The 23,217-nt window shown below is 43.5% G+C and overlaps 2 protein-coding genes across 2 annotated transcripts; one reads left to right on the top strand and one right to left on the bottom strand.

Moving 5' to 3' along the window:
- The first annotated feature begins 98 nt into the window (after positions 1–98).
- mmp11a (matrix metallopeptidase 11a) lies at positions 99–18,465 on the top strand. Its single transcript, XM_076047083.1, has 8 exons — positions 99–332; positions 9,707–9,933; positions 12,669–12,812; positions 13,132–13,265; positions 13,460–13,698; positions 14,827–15,031; positions 15,594–15,854; positions 16,065–18,465. Exons 1-8 carry the CDS (start codon positions 228–230, stop codon positions 16,181–16,183), a joined length of 1,434 nt encoding a protein of 477 aa, XP_075903198.1. The 5' UTR covers positions 99–227; the 3' UTR covers positions 16,184–18,465.
- Positions 18,466–19,998: 1,533 nt separating this feature from the next.
- On the bottom strand, positions 19,999–22,859 carry LOC142902286 (uncharacterized). The gene has a single exon (XM_076047209.1). The coding sequence runs from the start codon at positions 22,563–22,565 to the stop codon at positions 20,541–20,543; it is 2,025 nt and encodes a 674-aa protein (XP_075903324.1). The 5' UTR covers positions 22,566–22,859; the 3' UTR covers positions 19,999–20,540.
- Positions 22,860–23,217: the final 358 nt, after the last annotated feature.

The following is a 23,217-nucleotide window of genomic DNA, read 5'->3' as shown; positions in this document are numbered from 1 at the left end:
ATTATCAGCCCTGGGGCTGCAAAAATGAGTGTATGCGGAGGAGAGAGAGAGCTAGAGTGAGAGAGAGAGGGAGTGAGAGAGAGAGGGAGGGAGAGGGAGGAAAAAAATCCTTAGGAGAACAAAGAAATCAGAGTGTATTTAAGGGGAGCGCGCGCCGGGAGCTGCAGCCGTGTGAGCACCGCGCGGCACACATCTCCTCCACTTGCAGTCCCGCGTGCGCACCGAGGATGCGGACTTCCCTGCTCATGTGCTGCTGCGTCTTTGCGCTGCAGATCCTCCCAAACGCCTTCTGCCTCCCGGTGAGACGAAGCAGCAGGTACAAAGTGGCACCGGTGAGTCACAGCATGCTTTTGTTTTCTGTTCACTTCGAGTTTTAAATCTGCAATATCTGTTTTCAAAATGTAGGTATATGTACTGTATGTATACATACACAGATACAGATATTTGCACAAGCTTTGTTGACATTTGAATGCGATGGATTTCACCTGTTGCACTCACATGCACAGAGATTTTTATTTTGTTCAACAATTTTGTTTCTTTACGTCTTACAACAATTTGGCCACTTTGACCGCACCGTCGAGGTGCACTTGCACCGAGGTGGACGCAACACGCAGCACTTCAAAGCACTCCCAAAGCAAACATTCGCACACAACTTTTGTGAATATTGACGCGACTATTCAAGTGAAGCCCCCTCTAATCCCCCTTCCCCACCCCTCCCCTCCTCGCGAACCTCTGGAAATCATCAGGACCGGTGCTACAGAACCTGTAATTAAGAAAATGGCTATTTTACGCACGCACAGCGCCCCCCCCATCACTGTAATTAGGCCGGCAGATGCTCTTACTTGGCAAGAAATGACTACCATCTCCATTGAACTTCTGCCTGTTCAGCACTGCAGTCACGATGACCCCCCTGCCCTCCATCCCCACCAAAAAATAATCAATCCTGATGTCGTCACATCAGCATGCGTACAGGATGACAGGAGGTGTGATGGCTTTGTGTCTCAGGGTGGAGGTGGTGGTAGCGGTGGTGGCGCTGTTGCTCCCGGGGCTCAAAGTTCCCCTGTGGGCCAGGAAGCAATAATAATAGGTCTTAAAGGCATTTTGTCAACAACACCATAAAAAGACAGAGGTCCCCATGTGGAGCCGTCATGATGGCGTCAGTCGCACTCCCCCCCCCCCAAACATTGTCGTCGCTGTGAGTTCTGCCACATAGAATTTTTTTTTTAAAGGCCCATGTGTGCAGTGTTTAAGAGATGAGACGCAAACAACAACAAAAAGTATCTGCTTCTGGCACGAAACAACGCAGAAATAATACATATTGTATGTTTTTAAACTGAGAAATCAAGTGAAAATTGGCAACTGCTGTGTTTTATTTGGTTTATAGGCACATTTTTTATGTATGTATTATGTAAAGAGCAGGTCCACTTGCAAGGGGGGTGGTCGTATTCTTTTCAGTTTTGTAATTTTTTTTCTCCATGTAACACCTGGAATAATGAGGATGTCAATTGAACTAAGTAAAAAAAAAAACAACAACAACAACATCAACATTCTTTATAATATGGTTTCTGGCCATTGGATGGCACTAAATCTCACACGTAGGGCCTTTAATCTTCTTTTGTATGTTTTGTGGGTTTGGGGTTTTCTGTTGCTGGTTTCTCTGACTGACCACATGCACACTGCTGTTTAGCGTTTCCTCATCCTAGTGTTTTGGATTCCAGAACACAGTGCCGTCCGTCCACTTGCGCTTCGCCGTCTATAACCTTTATTTACTCAGCCAGAAGCAGCAGGCATGCTCCTGCACAGGAATGTCCTGTTTGTAGGCACTCAGGAAAATACATGATTTATCAAAACAAATGGCTTGGACGCAGAATGTTGTAAATACTTGAGGCATCCTTGTGGAGGGGAAACAAGTGTTTTTGTATGGGTTCATAAAATTAAATAAAATCTGGTATGTTTTCTGAGGAAGTTTCAGTCGGCTAGTCACACTGACCCCAGCCGCAACGTGGATGCACACAAACGCCAGTCTCACCCCAAACATCTTGTCAGAGAATGATCTTATCTTCTCCCTATAGTCCAACCCTGGTGATGGTACTTTTATGTTCTATACGACCTTTGTTGTTCTTGCATTATTGATAATCAAGTTACAAAGCTATTTTTTAGTTGTTGTTTTTTTTTGTCATTTACAAACTTTACATCAATATATTTTAAAGTGAGTTAATCTTCAACTTTCCTCTTGGATTTCTGGTTACAAAGACGTGAACAGCCCAGAAGTAAAGATAAAAAAGTGTCAGCTGGATTTTATTTTAGAAATCAGACCCATCTGAAAAGTTAGACAGACACGAGCTACCTGAAATGACAGAGAGCCTCTTTTGTAAAAGAAAATTTTATTTGACACAAGCCTCAATTTATTAGCTTGGTGCTTGTCGAGTGCGATGACAGATGGTGAATTTATGACGCATGTGCACGCCACATTTTTCTGTCTTTGGTGTGGGATGATGATGCTAATGTGAGAAGGAAGCTGCTGAGACATTGTTTTTTGTTTGTTTGTTTTTTGTTTTTTTTTAGTATTTTGTGATTTATTGTGCATGCAGGTCTGCCTGTCACACCTCACTTAGTTCAGCCCTGCCAGAGTTGTCAAAGGGCCTTCACTGCTGTGAATGCGCCGCTTTCTGATAGTTATCTACTCAACTTACATTGTCTTCACTTTCTAAACTTACGACAATCACACTTAGTAATTGATGGTTTTATGTCACATGTCCGCTCCCCCTGCACCCTCCCTCCCTGCGGCTGAGGTTCCTTTTTTTTTTTCTTTGTTTGTTTTACATTTTGCAGATGATAATCGTTTCGCTTTTGTACCTAAAGCAATTATTCATTGGGACTTTGTACAGAGGCATGCACGTCTGTCTTGATGTTGTTTCGTGTTTAACAACTACTGGCCATGCAGTGCGCATTGCAGCCCATCTGCGCACCAATCAGCGGGCCGAACAAACAGAATTGTGACAAAGTGACTTAGTGAACATTAAGCTGGCGTGAACAATGACCTTTATCTTAATAGATGTTTCATGAATGTCAATTCCAGCTGACCTACAAGAATAATTGAAAATTGCCCAATTGTAAGCAATCCCTGAAATCATAGAATTGAAGTTTTGTGAAAGAAAGTTAATTATTGCCGTTGCCTTGCAGCGACAGGCCCTAACCAGTAGGGGGTTCACTGACTGATGGGTTATTTATCACCCATCAGTGCAATTTCTTTTTGTTTGTTTCAATGTTTGCTAAATTAGACATTTAGCTATGTCTGCTGGTAGTTAGTTCATTAGTTAGTCTTAATCATCCACTTGTCAGAGAAAATTTCAAAAATTGACCGTGGATCTATAAGATGGAGGAGGAAATTCAGATGTTTTCATACCTGCAGGACTGTGGTGCTGATTGGCACAGGAAGCGACAGTTGCGGAAAGTTACCAGATCAACACTTTCTCTGCATCCTTGTAATATTTGCCTAATTGGAATTCCATGTGTCTTCTTTGCAAGGCAGCCTCACAACTGAACGACAACTCAAGTCGAGTTTTTCCCTTTCGCAGCCACACAATCTGAGCTATGCTGCACCTGCGGCTACGGCTTTGTTATGTCTGCTGGTCATTTCACCGGAGTGCCTAATCTGCAGTTTTCTCAATTTGTTTCTGAATTGTTGACATAAGAGTGAGTGATCACGCAAGCCGAGACAGGCCTCAGTGTCTGTGGCATTCAGGGCAACGGCACTCACAAAAAGTGCCTGTTTTCTCTCAGGGTTGATGAGGAGGGGCCAGCCGCAGAGACACCGTTTAGATGACGCTTTTGTCAATAAAAAAGAAAAAAAAAAGGAAAAAGCCAGAGTTCCCTGGGTTTTCATCTCTGCTTTTGCTCCAGCGTGCCCATGTCTAGGCGCAAAATGATTGGTCGAGGAAGCGTGAGAGTATAGTCCGGGTTCCCATCGCACAGATCTAGGTCACAGCTGTGGTGGGTTGTGAGTGGACAACAAGATACAACAGTTGGGGTGCGAGTGGTGGGTAGGTGGGAGGGGGGTACACAGTTAAACAAAAGTTCATTAGTCCTTCTGATAAGTGAATGAGCCCGACGTTAAGCCTTCCAGTGAGGGCAACTCTGGAGCCTGGATGGTTCCAATTTGGCAGGATGGTGCTTGTTCCTGGTTTTATGCCCAACTATGCCTTTTATTTGAGCAAAACGGCCAGACTGAAATCAAGTCGGGTGACTGATGCCGACAAAGCAGCAGAGCCTGTATCAGGGTCCGAAAAGAAATGTCCACAGAGTCTGATTGTTTTGGAATTTCAAACACAAAGCGACTGTGATTTTTTTGTTTTTTATTGTTCGGGTTGAGGCGCCGAGCTGTCGCACCGCAAACCCATGCGTCAGTGGACCATGACGGCTGTGCAGATTGTACATCAATTTGGGGAAAAAGTCATTTTTAAGGCAATGTAAGTATTCCTGATCATCAACATCCTAAAGCACTTAAGGAACCCCCACAGTGGAGGCTCAACTCTGGGTAAAGCCATCAGGATGAAACTCTCTTGTTTGATCAACTCATCAAACAAAATCATGTCCTTAATTAATATCCAGTCAGTGCCTTTCAAGTTAGACTCTGGAGGACACACTGTTGAACCTCAGCTCGAAGGCCAACCAAGTTCACAGTTTGCATCCCTTTTGAAAGGCGGCCAGAAGGCAGGTAATCACTATCTGGGGTGTGGACCTTAGAAAGTCGAAACACACCTGCACGCATTGCATTACACTCAAGTGATGCCATCACAACCTGTAGAAATGCACTGAAAAAAGTTTCTTTTTTTTTTTTTACCTGAATGATAATGATAAAAATGCGCAGACAACAATATGTTGTCCCCTGTAGCATCACGCTTCTAAAATGCTGACATTTGCTGCCATCAAGCATTAATTGCGATTAGAAAGTCAATCTGGGCCAAGTTGTCGTGCAGACAGCGGCTCATGGGAGCCCACAGTCTGACGGGCAGAAGAGTTTTGTGTTTGTTGTAAGATCGGACGAGATATGCGACGGATTACATCAACTCCTGCAGCCGGAACGCCTCTGATTTTTAGGCCATAATGTCAACAAGGCAGCAGGCGATAAAAAAATCCAAATCTCCCTTTTCACCGTTTCACTGTATCAGTGCAAGTTGGCGGTGAGAAGCGGATGTTCAACAAACAGTCTTGATGGCTTTTCTGGCTTCAGGAAGGATGTTACCAAACACGGCAGCACCACGTGGCTCACTCAGCAACCAATAGGAAGTCTGGGGCAGTTGCCAGGGCCGTAGGCAGAAACTGTGTTCTGGTGGAGGGGGCTGGTATGTGACTGGATGGCCCATGTTTTCCCAGTAAAAGTGACGTAAGCACCAAAGTTGAACAGACTAAAGGAGAAAACTACGAAATGATGTGAACGACCAACAGAGCTTTTGGTAACGCTTCACCGGGTGAAAAGTCTACTAACCGAGTTAAACATGTAAGAACTTGCGGCACCAAAAAAAAAAAAAAAAGTGAATCCAACCGACTCTGGGGCTTCTTCCCTCTCTCTGCTGTTGTGCCGGGTATTTAAAACGTGAGTGTCGCTCACAAACTCAGCAGAGGCGGACGCTCGGCACAGCAGGCCGCCGAGTAAACACGTTGGCGTATATTTTTCCTCTGAGTCTCTCCGGCAGCTTGAAAGGAGCCTGGAAGTCGGAGCAGGTCAGGGGTTTCCTTCTGCTTGGCTTCCTGCAGGGTCGTGGGCCGCGTCAAAAACCAGAGCGAGCGGCGACCTGGCGGGGCTGACGGTGCGACGGGGAGGTGGGTTTGTTGTTGCACTGCTCCCCAGACGGCCTCCAGTGCAGACTTGTTTTACTCTGCGCTGCGTCTGAATACCGCTGTCACTTCTCTCGCAACCGCACATCTTGTCATCGCTGTAACTAAACGCCAGATATGTCCGAACTTGTAATGGACCCCCCCCCCTCCCCCGCCGCCACCACCCCCCTTACCAGTCGAGCAGCAACAGCACCATCACCAGCAGCAGCAGCACATTAACTCCCATGATTCCCGACCTGACAACTCTTGGTGCCTCATCACCTTCGTTTTTTTTTGGGGGGGGACCTTGTTTTGTTTTTCCGCGCTGTCAGCAGAAAGTGTCTAAACGGCCCGAGGCTGCTCCTTTTCTGCCTCCTCCGTCTGACATTGTCTGCACACAAATTACACATCAACACGTGGCTGCAAAAACTTCTGCCTCAGCGCTTCAGTCACCTGGAAAACACCGACGGATCGCAAGTATTTTTAGTGCCCCTCAGAAGCGGGTTTCACAGGACGTTACGCCTCAAATGTCTCGTAAACCTCAGATAAAAAGAGGTAAAAGAGGATTGTATTACTGTGGGAAATGAGTAAAGATTTCATTTTTTAGATGATTCATCCTTTATGTTGCTTTAAACCTACGTGAAATTTAAGCGACAGTCAATTAATTGTACCCTGGTGGAGTGTTAATTTGAAAGACGGGGTGAAAGCGGCGTTCAAAGAAGTGAAAATAAGATACGCTGATGTTTATCGATAAAAGCTGAAAATGCTGCAGACTCTGAATGGAGCCAATGTTCCTGTTAGGATTTGACCTTGAAGCTTGATGAAAAACCTGTTAGGAATCAGGAGCCTTTAGGGTTTTACTGTGAGGTCAGGCAGGTCAAACAATCCATTTGACACACAGACACACACACACAGTCAGCGTGTGTTGGCTTTACTCCCTCATGCCCTCCACTTTGAACTGAAAGGGGCGGCTCCAGCAGCACGCTCGCCACTTAGAATTAGCCAAGGTTTTACAAGCCTGAAAGGCGACACTCCCTTCACTTTGCCGGGGGAGATTGGGATCAGCCCCTCCAACACTGATCCAGGTTCAGTCTAAACTGTCTGGAGTGGGGACAGAGGTCGGCTTGTGACCTGTTGATTCAAAAACCCTGATACTGTCCCGACCGGGGAACAACCTCCTGAAATTATCAGTAAATCAAGCAGGAGACCAGATCCACTGAATGCCATGCGTTCAGGATTGTTGTGTAATTTTAGTTTCTTTAGGGGAAATTTGGTTGTGTTTCTGCACTGTTCTCATGATGCATGAGGTGATGCATGTTCTGAATAAGGGGATGAAAACTGGGATTCCAAAAAGGAAGTGAATTACAGGCCAACCTCACGCCAAAGTGCAAAAATGCATGAATGCATCAATAGCTTGTTTGTACATGACGTCCCTCCCCTGTGACGCTGCAGTGCAGACTGAGGGCAGGACGTGCATGAGGTTATTTTTTGCAACGCTTGAATTGATCAAAGTACGAAACAAACCTTTTTGGTGTTCATTTTTTTTTTTACCAAATAGAACAAGATGATCAGGAAATGCCCAATCCATCCCAAATTGGAATTGGCAACTTGTTCATGCTAACATTAGCTTAGGGCTAACCATTGCTTACAACAATGTGGGTTTTTTGTTCAGTGCATACATCTGACCAGGTTGCCTGTTCATCTCTTTAGTGCTTCTAGTGTGAATATCCAACACAATATTACAAACGTTCCACTCTGCCATAACTGCCTCTTCTCCTTACGGCCTACATCTGAATTCTTAACACCTTTAAAATCGCTCCAGGGCAAACTGGCGATAAAACTTGAAACAGCTTGAAACAGATTGCTTCCCGTCTCTCGTCAGCGCTCGGCATTTGACAGCAGCCACCACAATGCTCAAATTATGAAGTTAAACACAGCGCGTCATCATGCAGAAAGAGCCGCACTGAAATATGACTGATGGAGAGACGTGCAGGCATATCGCTTTTGTTTACATCCGCGTTTGCCGGCTAGTGCAACAAAACGAAGCACAGGGTTTCTCGGTCCATGCTTGACTTTAAACGACAAACAAAGTTTGAGATCTGTGTACAGAAATGTTCCCTCTGCGTCGTAAACTTCTTTCCGAGGTCATTCCGATTCATATATACATGCACGCACAAACAGAACATGAACCTGGTGCCCTGGCTGCTGGCTGCGGGCCTGTAAAGCCTCATCCAGTGCTCCCCAGGGTGAGTCCTTGTAAAACAGACAAACCCACAGTGGCTGATTTCAATGGAGGTTATTTTTTTCAGTCGGTGGCAAAGTTTCCTTGTGCGACTTGCTGCAGTCCCGCTTTGATAAGGCTTTTGTTGTTTATCTGAGTTCTTTTTTTTCTTCATTGTGAGCTGGAGCAGAGACCAACCTCAGATATGACTCATCCCACAAAACCTTGCAGGTAAAAGAGCATAAACAGGCAGAACAACAGCAGTCATCAGTTTTCTCTCTCTCCCTCTAACGCAAGCAAGATGTTTGCGCAGCAAAACAAGCAGCAGTGTTCCACACTAACAAAGAGTAGCTCAGGATCGTGGGGGCGTCAGTGGCTGAAAGAAGTGGCACGCTGTTTGCTCTGTGATCCTGAAGCCATCAGTCAGTGCATTTCTGCAGTCAGGAGCACATTCCTCGAATCCTGCTGGGTTTTGTTCCCCTTAACCTACAGTACAAAGCAAATGGTTTTAAGCCATGCAGAGCGAAGTGAGGCGGCCGCTTTCCACACAAAGACAAACACCAGTTCGCTGAGATAAAGTTGTTAGATGTTGATGTAATTTGATTTTTTTTTTTTTTTTTTTTTGTAATGCAATATGCATTTTGTAAGGCGGGACATGACATGATAGGCATGAGTTTTGTGTGGATGTAGTTATTTGTGAATGTTTTCTAATAAAAAAAAAAACCTGTGGACTTGGAACAATCAGCAGGTGGAAACAGGGAGTGCACGTGAAGGTTCTCTGTCAAGTAGCACTGATGACTAATTAATGATTAACAACAGGTGAGGTGATAGGCCAGGTGTGCAGGAGGTAGGAAGCCACTCCCATCTTGGAATCTAAAAACAACCTCAGACACATGCAAAATGAATTTAAAAAAAAAAACAACCCCAAAAAACAGTGTCTGTCTGTGATGATTCTGGAGGCATTTGTGTTTTGGGGTGTGTAATTCATTGGGATAATTATTGTATGGAAATGTGTACCAACAACAAATAAGTCGAAAAACTGCCCGAAGAAAGCTGGAGGGAGCACTCATAAGAACTGCTGATTGGCTCAATCTCAACACGATACGTCGATAACGTCTTTTCCCAGAAAGATTTCCGAGCAGTGGCAGCAGGAAAAGGAAGTGCACATCATTTGGTTGATAGGGGGAGAACACCCAGAACTTTCCTGTAACCGCACAGAGGTGTTTCATCGGAGGGCTGAGTCAGACGGGGAGGTTCGGACTGGGACGACGCAAGCCTCTAATTTGCTGGGTAGAAATGAGCAAAGCCATTTCCTCTTGGAGGATATGAAGGAAGACGGAAACACCCTGGGACCGACTGTCTCTTTCACTGGGCCAAACCGTGTGGCCCAGTGACCTAATTAGTGTTGTGTCCAAATCGGGTTCATTCATACCCAAACAGGGTTGAGACACCAAACAGTGGCTTAGTTTTTCCTCTTTGTTCCTTCTTGCTATGTCACCGTCTCTCCTCTCATTCACTTTCATCTTTGTTTTTTCCCCACGTTTTGCCTCACTGAGTTGTTGGTCGTCAAAAAGATGGATAACCATTTGTTAATCAGATATATACAGGGCAGAATAAACATTATTTCATGTGTCTTCCTAGGACTTAATAAATAACCATGTGTTTCAGATCTCAGAAAAGTCCCTTGACCTGAAGAAGAGCAGAAAAGTCCCTAACGCCCAGGATTTAGTGAAGGAGATGCGTTTGACGACCAACACCTCGCACACCTGGAACCGACCTCGATGCGGCGTACCGGACTTTCCCGCCCAGAAGGAGGTGCACTATCAGGAGAGACACCGCCATAGGCGCTTCGTGCTGTATGGAGGACGTCTGGACAAGACGGACCTCACCTACAGGTATGACAGTGAGGAGCTGGGAAAAAGTTCAATAGACTGGCTTAAAAGTGGGTTGTACAATTATTTTTGGTATTATTTTTGTTTAAATGCAGGGAGCAAATACAAGTTCTTAATAAATAATAAATACATTTCCTGCAACAGTAAATCAGCCCACTTTTTTGTATGCATTTACTACAAAGGCCCATGGTTGGGTCAAAAACCAGAACCATCAACATAACATAAACAAAAACATATTAATATACAAAGTATCCATTTATTGAGTTACTTTCTTCAAAAAGCCTACACATGTGTAATTGCTAGCATAATTTATTCATTTTGAATTTATAAGTAGGTAGTAATGTATGTAGGTTAGGGCAAAGGGGTTACTTTGAAGTAATGCAAGTCTTTTATTTTCCAATGTGACATTGTAACATAACGTTGTGCCTGAAACAAATTACTTTCAAGTGTAATGCTACCCAACACTGTCTTCTACACAGTGAATAGACATAAAAAAAAAATATATATACATTTCCTAGAGTAGGTAACCAAAACCCCAGTGTGCAGAATATGGAGACTCTGCTGAGCGCTACAGGAGGACCTTTAAGAGTTTAGACACACTGAATGATGACCCGAGGGAAGAAATATGTCGGATGGGGGGACGACTATAATAGTTCTGAGGAAATTAAGTCTTGAAATTCTGACAAAATGGGTGCTGGCTTTCTTTCATCTGCAGCCTTGGCACCATCGACCGTCTGGCCGTCTTCTGCTGGCTGAAGCCTCTCTGTCTGTGTCTCCTGGGGTCTCCTTTCATTGTGCTCATTGTTTGACACAAAACTCTTTTAGGAACTGGGAAAAAGCAAAGGGGGGCTCAAGGGGATCTGGCGGGGTTCCTTAAATATCAGTACCAGCCCGGGACTAATTACGTACTGCAGGATCGGGCCAATAAATTTGCTTCAAGTGTCATCCAAAAACACTTTTACCAGGACTTAGACAAGGAGATCTCCACTTCCAGATGGTCAAAATTACACTAAATATACTTCAAGTTGCTCAAGCATTTATCATCGCAATATGCTTAAGGCCATTTTCTTTTCTTTTTTTTCTTTCATTTCGATAAAGCAGCATATTTGAGCTTGTGGGGCAAGTTTTCGCAGATCACTTGCAGTCACGCCAGGCCAGCTGAGAGTGTTTGGTAACAAACCTCCAAGAAAGCCCAGAAAGTCACTTTTTTTTTTTTTTTATCATCATTATTATTGTTTTTGTCAACGGAACGGATTGACTTCACTGATTTGCTCCCAGGACAAGCCCACATTTTTTCTCATCTCAGTGTGTTACTATTCACACTTGTTTTAGGTATTAAAAATATGAATCATTTCCATTTAAGTGTGAAATCATCTGTAGGAGCTCGGAAAGGGTCAGAGTCTGTTGACAGACGAGCGTGGGATAATGGCTGTGCTATGCTTAATTAGAGCCAGCAGCAATTACTCAAACATTGCACCACGTTGTGGGTCTGATGAGTCACCCTCAGACAAATTTCCCATCTTTTATCCACTTTAATTTACCCCTGTCATTTGTTTTCCACTTTTCTTTTTCAATGGGCACTGTGCTTTCAGTTTTTGTCAGGCTCTAGTGACACGGGGTGATGCACTTGAGTGTAAACTTAGGGCAAAATTGCGCTTTGTTAAATTGGCCCCTTTACAAACCAGAAAAAGAGACTTAATCAAGAGGTCATTTATGTAGAAAACACAAAGTTCCACCTGACGTATGTGAACTGCACACCAAGTGAAGTCAACCGATGTGAACATACTGCAAATATTTGCACCTCTGAAAAAAATCCTTTTGCACCTTCCTTCAGTGTTTGCACAGTGACAGTTCAGATTAAGAGAAGAGGTCAAGTGGAAACTGTTTTCTGTTTGGTGTTGCTTGGTCTAGAGTTATCAACATGATTTTCTTTGCTAAAGTTTTTAAGCACAATGCAAAAGATTGTTGAGTATTTCATTCTTCTTCTTCTTCTTCTTCTTTATTATTATTATTATTATTATTATTATTATTATTATTATTATTATTATCATTATTAGCAGTACTAGTGGTAGTAGTAGTAGTAGTAGTAATAGTAGTAATAGTAGTAGTATTTGTTTTTTTGGCATCTTGACCCAGTTGCAGCGCCTGAATGACAACAAAGGAAACTTGAAACTAAGCAGTTGCAACTGTTACTTTCAAACTCTCCACTTCCACATTGGGTTTTTATTAACCTTTTCTTGTCACAAAGCCAGCTTTGTGTTGCCAAAAAAGAAGTTCCTTTCATCTCAGCGCTAAACTTATGGCCTCCTAAAAAAAAAGAAAAAAAAAAGAAATACACATCTGCCCTGTGGGTTTTCCTGGATTCTCTCCAGAATGAATCATGTATTTCTGCTCATTCTACTGTGGGCCTCTGCCTCATTTCAAGCGGACAATTGCACTTCCACATGCTATATAATTTCTCAAATGCTTTGTGTCCTGTCGAGGAGATAAGGTGTAATTTCCCCGCACCGTTTTTCCACTTAATCACACTGGGTGGCTTGATCAAAGAGGAAAGATCACGTGGTGCTTTGTTGGAAGGCCTAAGGGCATCACAGAGAGCACCCCTCGCTGCTGATGAGATGACTGCAGATAGCCGATTTGAGGGATGGTGGGGGGTGGTACATGCAATGCAGGTGGTCTCTGTACGTACATCCTGAATGAGCAGATCTGTCCGTAACACCTGTGTTGGACATCTGCAGGATTGTGCGGTTTCCCTGGCAGATGGGCGAGGAAAAGGTTCGGCGCATCTTCCGGGAAGCCCTGAAGATCTGGAGCGACGTCACCCCACTAACTTTCACTGAGGTCCACAATGGCAAAGCTGACATCCGCATTGACTTCACAAGGTAAGGGGGAGGTCAATAAAGTGATCAGTTTCATGGACCCACTACTTCCCCAGATGCAACTATTTTTCAACATGACGATGCAAGTTCCTCAGTAATAACCTTTAAGATTGTTCTTTTTGATAAAACAAGGAACAAATCAACAACTAATTCCAGGAGCTAAAAAAAAAAAAAAACGAAATAAAAAGGATCTTTGTATTTGGTTGGGTTGGCCAGACAAGACAAGCACCATGTAAAATTCAATCCTGGTGCTGGTTACAAATCAGATTTCCAAAGTTTTAAACCTGTTGTAAACATTCTTTTCTGTGTCTGAAAACTCCAGGTACTGGCACGGAGACAACCTTCCCTTTGATGGCCCTGGTGGAATCCTCGCTCATGCCTTCTTCCCCAAAACACACCGTCAAGGAGACATTCACTTTGACTATGATGAGTCATGGACCCTCGGAAACCACATGGGTGGGTGTTTGGTTGAGCAGCTGTTAGTTTACAGCACGCAAGTGCTTTATTTCCCCCTGAACTGAAAACACAACAGCGAGCAGGCCCTTTCTGACGTCTATTTGCTGTCTTTATCGGCTGTAACTAGGTCAATACAATTGGCCCTGGGCAATTTCTGAATCATCTGCGGTTTTGCAACATCACCAACCTTGCAGGCACAGACCTCCTCCAGGTCGCTGCCCATGAGTTCGGGCACGTCCTTGGCCTGCAGCACTCTCGCGAGCCAGGAGCCATAATGTCAGCCTACTACACGTTCTCCTACCCACTGAGACTGAGCGAAGATGACAAGCGAGGCATCCAGTACCTGTATGGTGTTAACCCGCAACTTCTGCCCCCAACGGCGCCACCGCCTCCGCCGCCTCCACCACCGGAGACAAACGAGATTGTCACAAATGTGAGTCACGCTAATGCGGCGGCGGTTCGTATCCCACTGCACCCATTCCCATGAAAAAAAATAAATGCAATTAATGCATGGGGGGCAGATTTTCAGACTTCCCTTAGGCATCTCTTGGCAACACTGAATCCATACCCCAAAGCCTGTTCTACTTTGGTTAAGGTTAAACAGAGGGTGATCCTCATTCTTGGTTTTGTACCTTTCACACTTCTTTTGGACGACTCTGTTTAGGTATTTTCACTGGATCATTTCGTGCTCCCACTACTATCATTGAAAAACGGGCCAAAGCACACACACTTGCTGGCTCTCCTTACACTATTATATCACCGGCACCCTTTGCCATGTGGCAATTGCGTGCCAAGTGTCATGACACATCGCAACAAAAGTAAGAAGCGGGTTGACACAGTGCAGCCAAAAGACGAAATGCCTTGTTGACATTTTGACAGACCATATTTTGACTCAAAGACTAACTAGTCTTATAAAATTGTGAAAAGAAGCATGAAAGGGTGCAGTGCATGAATGCTCTGCCATTCCAAGGGTGGGACAGAAACAAGCCAAGACCACCTCTTTTACACCATCACGATCTCGGCCTTGTTGATTCCTTCTACACCAGAGAGTGATTACTGTTTCCACGTGTCCAGTCAAACTCAACCAAAAGGGAAGTGATCCCTTGTTTTGAAACATCTCCAATCAATTCAGGCAGAAAAAAAACCTTAAAAAGTCATTCAACATTATTTGAACTCCACTTATGTTTTTGGTAAATTCTACCAATACATTGTTAACTAGTACTATTACTACTACTACTACTACTACTACTGCTGCTGCTACACTATACTACTCCACCAATATCTATTTTAGTGCAAAATAAACCAAAGCAGAAAAAAATATACAAAAATTCCTGTTTCCTCATTACAATAATGTGTTCCAGACTCTCAGATGAAAGTTGCAGAAAATCTTTTACTTTCTTTGTTTTCACAGTTAACACAACTATTAAACTGCATTTTTCTAAAAAACAAAAACAAAACAAAAAATAAATAAATAAATAATAATAATAATGATAATAATATGTCAATCAAAAACCAAAATAAGCTCTAGTGTATGTTTTTAAACATCGTGTCTTGCTTACAGCCTGATGCTTGCCAGACAGACTTCGATGCTGTGTCCATGATCCGGGGAGAGCTCTTCTTCTTCAAGTCAGGCTTTGTTTGGAGGATCCGAGACGGGCATTTGGAGAGTGGCTACCCGGCGCTGGCATCCCGCCACTGGAGGGGGATTCCCGACAACGTGGATGCCGCCTTTGAAGACAAGTCAGGGAATATTTGGTTCTTTCAAGGTGAGCAGTGGGGACAGCAGCTGCTGATATGTGGTATATGGTTTCTCGCAAGCACGAGATCGTGAGGTGTCATGTGCCGTCAGGCAAGCTTAAACAGATGCAAAATGTTATCAACATGGAGTTGCAGAGCTGAAACGCGGTCGTCACTTTCATTAGATGTGGCAATAGCTAACAGCTGCAGTAGGCTTTATCCCAACCATTCCTACACTACTTGCTGCTGCTGGCCTTCCAAATGCTGTCATGCTTTGCACTAACTTGAAAACAGAGAAACAGAAAAGCAGTGTAGAGTTTAAATGTACTGATTGTCTGATCTTGTTTTTGACACAATGGTTAAGTTCTGCATTATCATTATTTTTATTGTTGTGGTTGATGTCTGCCAATTGTACTGGTAATATCAATTCTAAGCCCGATTCCTCTAGTAGTGAAGAAAAGTGATTGCAAGAACATTGTGCCAGTCATTTTCTGTATTTTCAGTGTCCCAGATTGATCCAAGAACTATCCCATTGAAACATTACATCTGACATGACAGCTTTCTTCCCCCCCCTATTGGCTCTTTCTGCAGGTGAGAACTACTGGGTGTTTGACGCAGAGAGGCCGATCCGAGGGCCAGAGTCCATCCGGACATTGGGCCTTTCAGTGTCTGGAATCCAGGCGGCTCTTCGCTGGGGCCAGGACCCCTCTTATAACACCTACTTCTTCAAGTCTGGCAGCTACTGGAGGTTTAGCCCCATGGAGAACCGCGTGGAGTCTATCTACCCGCGTAGCATGCAGGACTGGAGTGGCATCCCTGAAGATGTTGATGCTGCTTTCAGGGACGTTTATGGTACGACAGTCCAGGAACTTGAAACTACACACATGCTTGACAGGGTTGTAGATCCTTCCGCTTTCATTTTGGCTGTGCAAATGACTTGATTATTTAAGAAACAATTATGCAAATTCTACTTCACACTTGTCAGGTATTGGTTTTTGTTGATAATAGGCTCTTCTACAGCCCACAACTGATTATTTTTTGGTCTGTCTTTCTGTTTTTCAGGCTATGCTCACTTTATCCGAGGGCGGCATTATTGGAAGTTTGATCCAGTTGGTATGAACTCTTTGGAAGGCTACCCTCGACACATTGGAATGGATTTTTTCGGCTGTAGTAATGTGTGAGGTTTTAAGTTGTTTTGTTGTTGTCTTTTTAACCTATGGAGAATCAATCTTATCCATATATATTATTTTTCTTGACAATGAAGAGGAGCTAATGGAACAGAGACATTTTTCTGTTAAGGGATGAAGACATCCTTCACTCTGGCTCTGTTTTACTCAATTTTTTTGATACACACATCAGTTTTAAATTTCTTCTCAGGAAAACTAACGTATGTCTCTCTGGACTCAACGCCTCCTGTGCAGCTATATTTCTTTTCATATTTATTTTGCACATTTGTCCCTGTATGGCTGAGCTCTCGGCCTTGTGTTAAACATGTATTGCAGCAGCATAGTTAACACCTGTCTTTCAGCCTGATATGAGATTTATTTGAAATAGTTTTGGTTTACAGAAAAGTGGTGTGACTTTTTCAAACTTCTGCATTTCCATTTTAAGGGACTTTTTTTTAAATCATAGATTGCCTTGTTGATTCTCACGATTTGAACGTGGCATAAAACGTACAGGTTCAAATGCAGATTTATTTGTTAACAGCCTGGAACCTGACTCACAGTGACAGATCAGTAAATCACACATTTTTTTCCCGTTGGTGTTGTGTCACACAGGTTTTTGGCGCATGCCTGACATGGATATCTTTTGATCTAGTTGTAACTTGTACTGAGCTTTAGAGATTTTGTGTGTTTTTGCTCCGTTTCACCTGAACGCCTGCTTCCCGGCCTTAAAAGCACAGGGGGCATAAATTGCATTTTAACCCCAGAACTGTGTAATGACCTGGGCACACATGTTTTTGCAACCTCTGTAAATCAGTTATTCAAAATAAGTAGTAACATCAACATCCAATAACGTGGCTGTCAGGAAGTAGCGATACAAACTGTACGTTGATGGTCGCAAGTCAGAAGCCTTGAAATAATTGCAAATGGCTTTAAAACAAAAATAGCATAACTTCATTCAGGCGGAATGTTTTTGTCACCGCTTTTCACTACAAGACACACAATGACTGTAATTCATTGAACATTTTATGACATCCACAAAGTAAAACAAAGTTCTCGTCACTCTACTTTGTAATTTGTGGGATGTGATGATGAGAGATGCTGCACAAAGTTCCGGGATGCCACATTGTCACCCTGCTGGTCATCTGTGTATACATCCGCCATGAAAAATTACCTGGTATTTTCCGATAAAGTCATTTCTTCATAAACCTCTGGTGCTCTTATCAGGGTTGTTCAGCATGGCATGTTCAGGGACAGCAGTGACTAACCGATGGCCCTCTGGTTTGCTGCTCAGGTCATTTTGCCAAAATGCTTCACAATGCTGACGTTTTACACATTTCTGTTTTGTTTTTGTATGTTGTTTTATTTTTTTTTGCTTTTGTTTGAATTGCTTGACTAGCTGGTGCAAAGGGCTCATGCAAATTATGCATTAATGGCAATAATTTCAACTTATTCATTGATTTGAACCTTTCTGTGAGTTACAACACCAAAGACATGTCTTCTAAACTTTTATCATGGTACTGTTCAACACAGCAGAGGTTAAATGTCCTTTGTTTATTTCTGTGGCCACTTTATTATGACTCAAATTTAACTTGTGCCTTTTTTGAGGGACACAAAGCCTTAAATAACTCTGTCCACCTTGAACAGCTGTACTGCAGCGTCCAACAGCGATGCACCAGTATTACTAATCTCACATGTGTAATAGTGTGCAGAAGAGATACACATTTAAGTGAGAAATATTTATGTATGTCCACGTCTACATCCAGGAATCAACACGTCAAGTATTTTTAAACTGTTGCATCAGTACTTTTTGTTTTGTTTTGCCCTGATCAGAGCGTCACCTTCCTCCATGGTTGCTGGATGGTGAAAGGGCTCATCGACGCTGTAAACCTTTTTGTGGTTCTCACACACACACACCCAGGTTGAGACGCGCCTCGGGTTGTTGCTTATGTATTTGCGGCACTTTGAGATGTGAAAGTTTGGTGCAAGCAGCCGTGTTTTTCTTCAGTGCAGGACACTGACTTGTGCATCATTCAGACGTTCATTCTTCAGTACATGTCCAGTGGGCTGTCAGCCGTTTCTGCCGCTTGTTTTAATTTTTTGTTATTGTGTCAGTAAGTCGGTAGGTGAATTCAACTTTGAAAAAAAAAAAAATATTTATAAACAAACATTTTAGTTTTGTTGTACATGTCTGGTTTACTATTATTATTATAATTATTATTATTATCTATATGTAGCCTGTACCCCACACATTGAAATGTAGGACCTGTCTACTTTTTAATAAAACTTCTCAAAAATGACCTAAGACGTCAGTGCTGTGCTGTCTTTTCTGCAGGCTTCTCTGCAAATGCGACTTATACTTAGAGGATTTGTGCCCAACATGTTCTGGGTTAGAATTTCAATTCTGTACACTCACAAAACGAATGCAGCCACTCATAGGGGATCATGATTAGGGATTCAAACTATCCAAGCATGTACTAACCTGATGCCTTGCTATTCAATGTCAAGGTGTATTTTGTGCAGCATGATGTAATCATCTCCTCTCAGCTGTAATCTAGACACCCATGAGACACCACATAAACACACTACTTGCACATAATATGGATGTTTGATGTGTTGTGACGGTGCTGGTGGTGGGGTGGACAGACACTAACACTTAGAGGCCCAGAGTGTAAAATTTAAAATGGATCTAGTGGACTTAGATGGCTTGGAACATTTCTGTACATTCACGTGTAGTCACTAAAATAAATAACCGCATGTGTTTTCATTCTGTAGTAGTAGCACTCGCTCAGATTGGGTGGGGTCAGATGGGTGTGCGCAGGGTTTAGTGATTTGACATCGCAAATCAAATGAATCAATTTTTATTTACACATAGCTAAATCACACCCAAAGACGTTGAGAAGGCCAAGAGACTATCAGTTGTTAAAGGAATATAATCAATTGAAAACTGCTGTATGTTCTAAGTTTGAGATAGATGCTTTGAGTCAAGGAGAACTCACTCATGTTCCAGCACCTGTGTTTGGATAATGTAAATGTGCTGTTAATGAGCAAATAATTACAATCATGCGATCCAACAAAGCTGTTCATTCTTGAGAGCTCCGAAAGCATGCAGATATGACAGCCTCTGCTTGATGCAGAATTAAAATGACTGACTTTACGATTTGCAAACAATGACACATGAAACTTATTCTCCAGACAACATGGAAAATTGTTCATGGCTTGTCAAGAGATTACACATCCTGGTTAGAAAACAGAGTTTTAGCCGCATGTGGCCATAAGAACTGATGGCCAGCTACTGTACAAGCACCAGTTTCCTTTTTTCTAATAATCCTCAGCAGTTTGTTGGCCTGGAGCTCTGGGACACATTCCAGGTTAATGATACAGTTGTGGTGTGTTTACCAGATGTCCCTCTGGGCTTCTGTGAAACAGTCAATCTGCAGTTTTGTGGCTTTTAATGAAGTTGACTTTGATTTCATGGACGACTTTCAGAGCAGGTCTGTGAGGACTGACTTTGCTGATATTGGGATACTAACAGATTTTGTAGTTGATGATGGTTTATGCTTCTATTGGTACAGGGATGTTGTGCTGTTTTGAGTATTTCCCTTCATCTGCTTGACAATAACATGCTGACATGACAATCTAGAATAAAAACAAAGTAATGTATTCATTGTAATGATGCATTAGGAATTACATAACACACTACACACTGCATCTACACTGTAATAGATAGAGTAGACAACTAAATCAGCCATAACACTCTATGTCTACATGTTAAATTATGTATATATATATATGTATATATATATACATATATATGTGTGTGTATAAAAAGAACAGGTTCAGCTGACATGGAGTCGAGCAAACATCTTTCTGTTTGAGATCGAGTGGGCTGCTCTTGACCTTGCAGCACCCTGTGTGCAGACTGAACAGGAAATGAAATCTCCACTTTTTAGATCTCATATGACACAAAATTCAATTGACAAGTGTTTGCCAGCAATATTCATTTCGAGTGTCAGTGAACTTTGCAGAAAGTAGAAAAGTCTTTTCTCATCTTTTGCTTGCTTCTTAAAAAAGTGTTCACACTACTACAAACACACAGTTCTGGGATTCACTGACTGATGTTAAAAAGGGCAATGCTGCCTCTCCCAGGTAAGTGACAACTCCCTCAACTACAATGGCTCAGTCTTCTGTGTCCAACTCAATTCTTCCTCCCTTCCAAACACGTCAAAGGTCTACTAAAGTGATGTTTTAGCAGCAGGCTTTAAACAGAAGGCTAAATATGCAATTTTCTGGAGCTCAAGAGAGTTTAGCCGGGTGACTGGTGGTGCGAGGCCGCCTCACTAACCTAAACACAAGCACGACATGGCTGTTTCTCTCAAAGACTGTACTTTTTAACGTTTATCCCCTCGCTGTAAAAGTCCGTCTTCTTCTCTGTGTTGTCGGCAGACTTGCTGCGTGTGATTGTGGGCAGGTAGGCGTCCTTGAGCTTCTTCCAGAAGTCCACCTTCAGCTTGGTCATGTCGGCTGACAGCCTCTTGTTGTCCTCCATCAGGTTCCTGTCGCGCGTGTTGTACGTCAGGTTGAGCGACTTGGATGCCAGGAACCTCTTGCGCAGGTCCCTGTTGTCCCACTGGGCCTGCGTCAGCTTGAGCTTCAGCGCCGTGTTGTAGCCCAGGTCCAGCTTGAGCGAGGAGATCTCCTCGTTCTTCTTCTCCAGCACGTCGTCGTACAGCAGCAGTTTGTCCTGGAGCGACGCCACCAGTCGGACCTGCGGCGGCGGCCCCTCGAACAGCGAGTGTTTGGTGACATCGCAGCGGTTCAGCTGCTTGGCCAGCCACTTGAACTGCAGGTCGGACCTCTCCCGGTAGTCCTGGTTCTGCCTGCGGAAGGTCCTGACTTGGTGCTCGCACGCTTGGAGCAGCTGCTCCAGGTTGAAGCGCTCAAACTGCAGCGCGTTGATCTTGTGCTTCTGGTGGATGAGCTGCTCATTGTACAGCACGACCTTCTTGGCCAGCTGGTCGTTTTCGGCCTCCAGCTGCAGGAAGCTCTTTTCCGCCATGATCTTGTGCTTGTCGGCCGACACTCTGCCATTCTCCTCCGTCTTCCGCAGGTCCGTAAACTTCCACTCCAGCTTGGTCACCTTGGTGGTGACTGAGTTGTACTGCTGCGAGATCCTAACCAGGTCTGAGTCCTTGGCGTTGATCTCGTAGGTCAGCTCCCTGATTTTGTTGTACATTTCTTGAAGTTTGTGGTTGCTGGAGATGATTTCCTCTTGAGCTTCGGTCAGGTTTTCACTGATGATGTCCTTCTCAGCAACCGTTTTCATCAGCATGAGTTTTTGCTGCTTGTACCTGGACTCCAGCTCGTCCAACATGCTCCGGAGTTTTATCACTTCGCTGTCACCGCTGGAAATGAGCCCAGCAGTTTTGTCCTGCTGCTTCTGAAGTTTCCTCTTCAGATCCTCATGGCTGCCAAGTTTAATATTCATCTTTTCGATCACGCCGTGTAGCCGGGCATTCTCCTTCTCCGCCCTCTCTGAATCTTCCTTGTAACACTTGATGGCCTCTCCCTGCGTAAGAATCTTGTGCTCCAGAGTCTTGACGGAAACAGCATCGGAATCTGCCTTCTTGCTGAACTTTTCAATCCTGTGTTTCAGCCAAAGAATTTCCCCCTTGCCAGATTCTGCCTCTTTTTGAAACTTTTCGAGCTCCTTGAGTGTTCTCAGATGTTCTTTGTGGGTGGATTCAAGCTTTTCCGAGCATGTCTTGAGCTCCCGCTCCTTGCCTTTGTATACAATCTCCTTCGCTTTCAAGTCATACAGCTCCTGCCTTGTGTTTTTGAGGGCCTCCTCGCACTGATTCAGCTTCTGTGTCAGTTCGTCTATTTTGTTCAAGGAGCAGCTCTTGAATAGCTTCAGCTCGTCTATTTGGTTGTGCAGAGTCTTCTTTCGCGCAATCAGTGCCTTGTTCTCCTCTTCCAACTTGTGGAATTTCTCCATCTCCTTATCCTTCTGTTCCCCCAGCTTCTTCTCCACGTCGTACTTGTCTTTGTATTCAAGGCATTCCCGTTCGGCATCAAGAATCTTCTGATCTAAAATGTTCTTCTCATGAGCTCTCTGAAACTTCCCATCCTTTACCATTGTCTTTAGCTTAGTTAGGTCTTTCTTCTGCCTGTTGTTTAGCATCTCAAAGTCAGCTACCTTAGTCTGTAGCCTGTTAACTTCCAGCTGCTCCTTTTTCAGTGTTATCTCAACTTTCTCCAGGGCAGTGAGCTTGTACTTCATGTCACATATCTGGTCCCGCAGCTTTATTTCATTTGTCTTGAAGCGTTGAAGCTCATTTTTAAATTTTTCCAAGGTTATTTTGGCAGGATCAGGGTTTTTTGATGCCATGGTCGTCATTTTGATTCCGCTTTCAGTGCAAAGAAATTGACTAGAGTGGACAGTGACTTCACGCAATCAGTTTGAAACAGAAAAAGTAATTCACAAATGTGAGTCTTTGGCTATTGAGTTGGACTATAGTTTGCGTAAAAAGTGTTGGGTAACTGGGATCTTCGGTATTTTTGCTCCGCATGCATATTTTTCCTGTCCACTCTTTTCTTCTCAACAAGAGCAGGTCACGTCAAGCCGCTGCTACTGGTATTTGGACACCAAGTGTGAAGAACAAAGGGATTAAATGAAAGGCAACAATAAATATCAAAGGCCACCATAGTATAATATGTCCTCACTCTTCAAACGTGGCAGAGCCATGACGTCATTGCACATCAATGCCAACATTATGATGTCATCCCACATCAAAGACAGCTGATTGATAAGGCTCACATATGACCTACAGTTGGCATCGAACAGACCTCTACGACTGCCGCTTTTGAAAGTGTTGCAAAGCTTCTTTCCGGCTATTGTGGATTACTGTGTTGTTTATTTGAACATTTTGTTTATGGTTTTTCATTTGTATTCTCACGTCTGAAATAAAACATTCAAAGACAATAGTCCCTCTCTGCTACCAATCTTTGGGAGGAAACATTTACTTTGACAGACAGTAAAGATTTTCCCC

Source organism: Nelusetta ayraudi, unplaced genomic scaffold (genome assembly GCF_046127955.1).
Source record: "Nelusetta ayraudi isolate G7.1 ecotype Tasmania unplaced genomic scaffold, CSIRO-AGI_Nayr_v1 ptg000092l, whole genome shotgun sequence".
Lineage (NCBI taxonomy): Eukaryota > Metazoa > Chordata > Actinopteri > Tetraodontiformes > Monacanthidae > Nelusetta > Nelusetta ayraudi.
The sequence above is the reverse complement of the archived record's forward strand: the minus strand, read 5'-3'. Positions and strand labels throughout refer to the sequence as shown.

What these genes read in the sequence shown, in the direction of transcription:
- mmp11a (XM_076047083.1), top strand. Translation starts at nt 228, where the DNA reads ATGCGGACTTCCCTGCTCATGTGCTGCTGCGTCTTTGCGCTGCAGATC. An exon ending in AAGACGGACCTCACCTACAG is followed by an intron (nt 9,934 to 12,668) that starts GTATGACAGTGA and finishes GGACATCTGCAG; the next exon opens with GATTGTGCGGTTTCCCTGGC. An exon ending in GACCCTCGGAAACCACATGG is followed by an intron (nt 13,266 to 13,459) that starts GTGGGTGTTTGG and finishes CCAACCTTGCAG; the next exon opens with GCACAGACCTCCTCCAGGTC.
- LOC142902286 (XM_076047209.1), bottom strand. Translation starts at nt 22,565, where the DNA reads ATGACGACCATGGCATCAAAAAACCCTGATCCTGCCAAAATAACCTTG.